Genomic DNA, 8,112 nt, shown 5'->3' with positions numbered 1-8,112 from the left:
AATTCACTGAGCAAAATGGTTACTTAACAAGACACAAAAGTGTCCTGTTACCATTCTAGTGTTAAACACCAATTTCAAGTGTTGTGCAGCATAAGGGAACCCTATGTTGACATGATAAAACATTAAACTTGCATTGTGAGAGAGCAGACATTGCTATGCTAGAGAGAGAGAGAGAGAGAGAGAGAGAGAGAGAGAGAGATATCTACTCAACACGCAACCCTAGCCAATGCTTATAGGTGATGCTAGTGCTAGGCATGCGGGCGATGGCCACCATAACCGCCATGCCCCTTATCGTAGCTTCCACCATGGCCCTTTCCCTGGTCCCCTCCATGGCCGTTGTTATAGCCACCCTTGCCACCATAGCTGCCTTTGCCACCTTGACCACCATGCTCATCATGACCACCGCTGCCCTTGCCACCATAGTGGCCCTTGTCCCCACCCGCTGCTAGAGGTGCCACAGAGCCTAGAAAGGGGTTGATCTGCCTACGATGGACACAAAGGAGGCGCCCTCTTCTCTTCCCAGCCACGAATGCGCTGCAAAACGTCCTCTTGAGAAGAACTTACCGTGCTTTGTCTCACAAGGAATTCATACGGGTCTACCATTGCTGGGTTATAGCTATCTTCCTGGCATGCCTGAGTGTCTGGTGAGGCCAACTCCAAGGGCCACTGCAGGCCAAAAGCTGGCTCTCTCTCTTCTCCGGCATCCTCTTCATAGATACTACTGTGTTCAAAAGCATGGCAAGAAGCAGCAGTGCCAGATCCTTGTTGCTACCCACATAAGAAGAGCTCTCCATTGCAGTACTACGATAGACTCAAACGCTACTGACCTAGTGAATACCTTGCTAGAGGTGCAAAATGCAAGTGATGGATTCTCTCTCTCTCTCTCTCTCTCTCTCTCTCTCTCTCTCTCTCTCTCTCTCTCTCTCTCTCTCTCTCTCTCTCTCTCTCTCTCTCTCTCTCTCTCTCTCAAAGACCGCGCGTCGGAATACCTTGCTAGAGGTGTAGAATCCTCGGCACTAAGTGACACCCATATTAAATGCGGGGTGGAGTAATGAGATCGACGGTTCGGGTTGAGGGGCGGGATCTCGAGCCACACTAAACACGGCCATCCATATTAAATGCGGGGTGGAGTAATGGGATCGACGGTCCGGGTTGAGGGGCGGGATCTCAAGGCGCACTAAACATGGTCGCACAAAAAATGAGTCACAATAAACTCGACTAGCCGGAAAAACAAGGTGTGCTGTTGGGTTTTGAACCGGTGGCCTTGCACTCCAGGCTAGCATTGCATAGGCTAACCACCTCACCCACGCGCGCATCATGTATGCCTAGTTGTTTTTATGGCCTTATATTGTGAGGTGATATGCATTTCCCATGTTGTCCAGGTTAGTGCCCGTCCAGGTTTAGTTTTTGATTTGAAGGTTGTGGCTGCGATCTCCTCTACTTTCACATGTGAGCTTCTTCGCCTTTGATCTCATTGCCTCCCCCTCTTAAATATGGGTGTTACTTAGTCCTAAGGGTGCAAAATGCAAGTGATGGATTCTCTCTCTCTCTCTCTCTCTCTCTCTCTCTCTCTCTCTCTCTCTCTCTCTCTCTCTCAGCACACGCGGGGCAAGCGAGCACTCACGAACAGCCATGGCAAAGCATCATCCTGATTTGATAATGTGTTGCAAGCAACCGGGCATCGCTGTAGGGTGACTCTATGAGATGTGGGATGGAAACCTACCCAAGGGTCGATGAGCAAGCGGCCATCACTGAAGCGCGTGAAGGGGAAGCCCGGGAATGTCTAGCCGTAGGGGCGCTGTGCTGTCCAAGTCCCACCATTACTTTTTATTCGTAGAGCCCAACCATCTCTACAATGTCCCCTATTTGTGACCTCACCCTTAGGTCCTTTCTCACAAAGAAAACTTAATTTTTGAGTGCTCTTCATAGAACTTCCTCAAATACCCTGAACCCCACAGGCAAACTACTGCCTCCATCCTTCCCCTCCTCTCTCAATAGCAGACATTGGAGTTAGTGCGTGATTTTCGATTCATACGTGCACCCCTGTACTCTGGTTTGAGTGTGTGATGAGTGCATTATGGCTCCTTCCAAGGGCGTTGCATCATCTTCAGAGGTGCCGGCATTTTTGATGCTTGCTACTGCAAAGAGTGCACCCAGCAGGAGAAGGATAGAGATGGTTGCCCCAAAATTGTGAACCTTGGCAGTGCCAAAACTGATTTGTTCTATGAACATAAGAAGAATGGTTTCAAAAAAAAAAAAGATCAGTGCACTCTCGCAACCTTTTTCTTTGTCATGCCTTATGAGGTTGGGGGGTGTTGTATACATACAACTGAAATGTGTCATGCTTATTGTGTGCTATGATGGAATGTTCTTGCATATTTAAGAGTACAAAGAATGACACTTTTTAATTGTGAGGTTTACACCCGTTCAGATAGACATACTATATTGATGTTAAGTTATCTCCTATTGTTGTTGGATGTTGCACAATCATTTTAGAAAAGGTTTTTCTTTCTAGAGAGAGAGAGAGAGAGAGCGAGACAGTGTGTGTGTGTGTGTGTGTGTGTGTGTGTGTGAGAGAGAGAGAGAGAGAGAGAGAGAGAGAGAGAGAGAGATCGTCAAGTGAGTGAGGGCAACGAAGGGTTGCGGGAGCAGAAGTAGAAGGAGCAAAAAGAAAGGAGAGGAAACCAGAAGAGATGCCGTCCAAATTGGATCCCTCTCGGATAGTGGAAGGGACGACATCGACCTTGGCTTGACGATTCTGGACAGTGAGCTTGACAATAATGCGCAGGCCCTTCTAGTCCTTGGCAGTCTCCTTGGCGATGTCCTCTCCTACCTTCTTGTGCGACAGACCCAGAGGCTCGATCTTGGGCACCAATGAAGAGACCCCTGTTAAACGAGCAAAAACCACCTCCTCGTATTCTTGCTACCCTTTCTTTATCAACATCGCATCTTCATCGTGGGTGAAAAACATACATCACTCAGCTTCATTTCTACCGTCTAGTAGAGTTTACGGGTGGCTCCCTCAATAGTGACGCTGAACTAGAGCAAGACTAGAAGTAGGGGAGAAATTAGCGCCACTGCCCTTGTGATCAAAGCCCTAAAGGAGCCCGAGCGCGATAGGAAGAAGATGAATGCATTGTTGCAGCTGCTGCTCCTCGCGGGACTGAAATGGTAGCTAAACGTGTTGTAATCTTTGCTGAAGAACGAGTACTGTTGTGGTGGGCACCTATGCTCTAGTGTGAACATAGCCTCTGAAGACAATTGGAGCTGCTCATGATTAGTGGTAAGGGCCTTGTTAAACCGCTATGATTTTTGTGCAGCAATTATCTCTCTTCCTAATCTTGAAGAGGGAGAGCTTTGACAGTCAGATTCCTTACCATTTAATGCATAATTAACACCACAATGATGAAGCCGACTGACAGAAACAGTAGAGATGCCATCATTTGCATTTATGACATTGTTATATTGTAGGTGCTCATCATGATTGCTGGCCAATGGATACTCTCATAATTGCCTTGTCAAAATTCCTCCTATTAATCTGACCATGCAAGCCACTGCAGCACTTGATTGCGCTTTTCTTCTTCTTCTGCTTGCCCCTCAGTCCTAGCATTGGCGACAAGGTTTTGCTCCATGCTAGTGTGCCCCATGAGCTCTTAGCTGGTTTCCAATCTACAAATTCCTCTTCCTTCTCCTTATAAATTTAAGAACATCAAGCACAATGGTAACATTTCTCTTGATGATGTGATCAAGATTTCCCGTGTGATGCGTCCCCATTCACTAGCAAAGGAACTCGATGGCACAGTACATGAAATTCTCGGCATTGCGTTTCTGTCATGGGTTGCTCCGTGGATGGGAAGGATCCCAAGGATTTGCAAATAGAGATTGATGATGGGGATGTTAAGATACTAGAGAATTAGCTTAATTAATCCTAGGTAGGTGCCTCTCTAGAATGTAGCACTGCTAAAGTAAGTTTCACTTTGTGGTACTGCTGCTGGTTTTTTCCCGCAAATCATTTTTGGACAAATGCCAGCTTGGTGTATGATCAGTGTGTGTAGAGAGAGAGAGAGAGAGAGAGAGAGAGAGAGAGAGAGAGAGAGAGAGAGAGAGAGAGAGAGAGAGAGAGAAAGAAAGCACCGGTTCACATGCTTCCGACAGTGCTCCCGGAAAAATCAATTTCACAAACATTAATAGAGGAAATTTCTCAAAATAACGGCATTTTTTACAAGTAAACTCTATTCTCTTTAATTTTCAAACCGGATTCTATCCTTCTTTCCCTCCCTTCAATTGGTTGTTTTGAGTTTTCAATCGGCTCTTAGCACTATATTTTAGCGGACTTGAAATCTAAAAATTGAAAGAGACGTAGGCTTTTTTAGAGAGTTTTGTGTGTGTGTGTGTGTGTGTGTGTGTGTGTGTGTGTGTGTGTGAGAGAGAGAGAGAGAGAGAGAGAGAGAGAGAGAGAGAGAAGATCCTACAAGGTAGTTTGGTTGTGCTCACATGTTGGCTTGGTTTTCATGAGGACTAAAACTTAAGTGGGAGAGTGCGCAAGGTGAAGTGAAAGAGAAGAAAGATAACTCAAAGATCAAAGTAGAGCTAGTCAGCTTTGGTCTCAGCTTTGGTTCCTGAAAGTGAAAAGACTTTTGTGTATGTGTGTGTGTGTGTGTGTGTGTGTGTGTGTGTGTGTGTGTGAGAGAGAGAGAGAGAGAGAGAGAGAGAGAGAGAGAGAGAGAGAGAAGATCCTACAAGGTAGTTTGGTTGTGCTCACATGTTGGCTTCGTTTTCATGAGGACTAAAACTTAAGTGGGAGAGTGTGCAAGGTGAAGTGAAAGAGAAGAAAGATAAGTCAAAGATCAAAGTAGACCTAGTTAGCTTTGGTCCTTGAAAGTGAAAAGACTTTTTCTTGGAGATTCTCCAAGCTCAACATTTTATTGTAAAGATGTTTTGTATATGATGAAAATAGTTGGTGATAGTGATATTGCTTCTCTTTTCTTTTTTTAAGAGAGAGAGAGAGAGAGAGAGAGAGAGATCTAAGTATCTTCTCTCACTTATTAGCGCTCTTCCTAGTGGACATACATGATAGTTCTTGGTTTGGCAAGTCTCTATCATCTACAAAAAATGGGATGTCAATGCGATGCAACCCTTTCCCTCATCAAGCTAGCAAGATTTCCTTACCACCTTGACTTGAGCAGATTGAAATTTGCCGCAAACAAATTATGTCCTTCTACACATCTACTAGATTTTTCCAAACAATAATCCAAAATGGAAAGGAGTCGCATCTTTCATCTTTGTGAACTAAGTTGTTCAATTGATCTATATTTAAGTTTAAAAAAAACATATTTTTGCTAGCAATGGTGACATTTATAAGGACGACAGAGACACGCACCTTACCACAATAGAAAGAAGATGCTTGTTTTGTGGTTCACAAAATGAGAAAGAAGCACAGCTGCATGAGACACCGCAATATGTTTGTTGTTGGCAAATTCCTAGGTCTAAGTCAAACTCAAATTACCAATCCATGATGAGATTTTTGCAAATACTACCTCTAGGCCTTACATGAGGGTTGGCCTTCTTTCATAGATGAGACATAAGGCAATGAGCTGTGGATGTATAATCCCTTTTTCTATCTTTATAGGTTGGAGCCAAGAAAGAGTTTATACAAAGTTCTTTGACATCGGTACATCTCCTATCTAATGAAGAGATTGCCTTCCCAACAAATACAATATCAAATTCTGTGTTGCCTTTTGAGCTCCTTGAAATACATGAAATCAACATAAAATTCTTCCCTCTTTTGTACCTGCCACAAGTGTACACCAAACAAAACATGAGATAAAGGTAGTATATGACCACATGAATAAAGCTCAAGGATGATGCATCATTTGAAAAGTAGACATGTGCAAGAATTCACATGTCATACCCTTTGATTTATAGGTCAGGTAGCCTCATAACTACCACACAAAGAGGTATATATGCCTTTGATTTAAAGGCTAGGTAGCCTCATATCAAAAGAGGTATATGCTCCTTGATCTTCAAAGGCTAGTACCTATGTCCAAAAATTTGATTCTCTAAAGCTCATGCTTTTGTGTGAAGGTCAAATCTTCTACCCTAATTTTCTATATACATTGAGAAGTAGACTCATCACTACACATTTTGTAGCTAAAAGAAACGCAATTAGATTTAGCTCACTATCTACTCAAGCTTATGAGAAAATTAACATAACAATGACTGTTTAATAAATGAACATGTGTAACCATACCTACAAAGAACTATTGATCACAAAAAATAGGAGGCACACTCAAAATCTCTCTCTCTCTCTCTCTCTCTCTCTCTCTCTCTCTCTCTCTCTCTCGCGCACGCACACACACACACACACACACACACACACACTGTTAACCCTCATGGTTCACGAACACCCTATCACCTACGACGGACGTTCTAACCTACGGCGGGCATTGTATTATTTATTTGGTAGAGTCAGGTACCGGCTTGTCGGTCCAATAGAAAAAGGGTAAGAGTGATCGCCGATGAGAGGCGCACTCTAACTGGAACATTCAAGGGATTAGTTGGCTAAGTATGGGCGCCCAAGTTTGAAATGGACGAGCTCATATATAAGTCAACTAAACCTAAAATTCACTCATTCTCTCATTTGTGCAATTGAAGAGTGCTCTTGCTCCATCTCCTTCTTCTTCTTCTTCATCTCTTTGTGTGTGTGAGAGAGAGAGAGAGAATGAGAGAGGGAGAGAGAGGGAGTATGTGGGAGATCGAGCATTACGAAGGTAGGAAGGCAGTGAAGCACGGCACGACTGTAGCTTCTTCTTCATCGCGGCGAGGAATCCACCACGAAGCAAGCGTAGAGCGGTGAGTGACACACCATCGCCTTCTTGAGCTTACTAGTTTAGGCTTGTTGTGTGTTTGGAGCCATTTGTGGCTCGTACACGGTGTATTGGCAAGTTCCTTGCATTGACACGTGCGACATACGCGCACATTTTTGATGCCGTTGCCGGGGAATGCCATACACCAAGCTCGAGTAGCACTCTGTGCTTCTCCGTGGTGCAATTTCTATTGTAGGAAAGGTAAGGAAGGAGTGTGTATGTTGAAAAGAGGGATTTGGTGTTATACTGTGTGTTTTTTTTATTAATGGAGTTTTCAAAGGTTCTGTGTTTATTCTCTTTGTATTAAAGTAGTTAGTTTTCTGTGTACAGTAAGTAGGAAGTAGATTAGTGAGAGTTAATAGAGTGTGTTAGTGTGTAAGAGTAGGTGTATTAGTTAGAAGTAGGTAGAGAGAGTGTGTGTGTGCTCTCGCGTAGGCCGCAGCGGCCTTATCCTTTTTAAAAAATCAAAAATTAATTTTTTTTTAAAAAAAATTAAAGGTAGGATCGGGATCGGGATTATCTCCCAGACCCAAGCCCAAACCCAAGCCCAAGCTCACGCTCAAGCCTAGCCCTCAGTCGCCTTTTAAAAAAACGAATTTTAGCTTCACAGGTAGCTAAAAATTGATTTTTGAGGACCACCGGAGCGTCAGATGCCCGAAAATTGTGTTGTAAAGCACACAGCGACCCTCTAAGTGATACGCTCGTTTCGAGCTATCACACACTTTAATAAAAAATAAAATCAAACATTAAAAAACATCAAAAACAAGAAAAAATCAAGTAGAAAACGGGGTGCAAAACACCCACGAAACAAAGCAAGTAACCTTTGAGGGTACTTGCCCCGACACTTGTAGGGCACCCAAAGACACATGTATCTACGTTCTGGTCATGTGCTAGAGTCCGAACAACTAGCTAGTGCTTCGATTTATGGGGGTACTCACTATCCTTCCACGCTAGGGTCTACGCCCTCGGCGGGGACCCAAGGTAGTGTAACCCAAGACCCAAATATAGCGTCTAGCAACTCTTCCTCTGACTACGATATTATGGAAGAGCATCTTACACAAATCCCCGGGAAAACAAATGAAACTGTACCTAGCTGGGCCCAACAACCTAGAACTAGTATTTTTAGCTGTTTGATGGAAACTTTTAGTAGAGCTACGCACTCTGAACCTACGGCTAGTGAAGTAAACGAAGGGGGTGGGGAAGTAGAATCACCATTCACATCTCCTGTAGACCCCACAATCCCTCA

At 44.0% G+C, this 8,112-nt stretch overlaps 1 protein-coding gene and 2 pseudogenes across 1 annotated transcript; 1 reads left to right on the top strand and 2 right to left on the bottom strand.

The window, feature by feature from the left end:
* Positions 1–248: 248 nt before the first annotated feature.
* On the bottom strand, positions 249–794 carry LOC147457284 (uncharacterized). The gene is made up of 2 exons (XM_086513298.1): positions 634–794; positions 249–534 (listed from the first exon to the last, which is right to left on the bottom strand). The coding sequence occupies exons 1-2, from the start codon at positions 792–794 to the stop codon at positions 249–251; spliced, it is 447 nt and encodes a 148-aa protein (XP_086369424.1).
* An 838-nt stretch (positions 795–1,632) lies between these two features.
* On the top strand, positions 1,633–2,878 carry LOC147457283 (PHD finger-like domain-containing protein 5A pseudogene; annotated as a pseudogene).
* Positions 2,879–2,997: 119 nt separating this feature from the next.
* LOC147457282 (uncharacterized) lies at positions 2,998–3,610 on the bottom strand (annotated as a pseudogene).
* Positions 3,611–8,112: the final 4,502 nt, after the last annotated feature.

Source organism: Adiantum capillus-veneris, chromosome 5 (genome assembly GCF_014529385.1).
Source record: "Adiantum capillus-veneris isolate H3 chromosome 5, ASM1452938v2, whole genome shotgun sequence".
In the NCBI taxonomy this organism is placed as follows: Eukaryota; Viridiplantae; Streptophyta; class Polypodiopsida; order Polypodiales; family Pteridaceae; genus Adiantum; species Adiantum capillus-veneris.
Note: the sequence above shows the minus strand (reverse complement) of the source record. Positions and strands in the feature narration are given on the sequence as shown.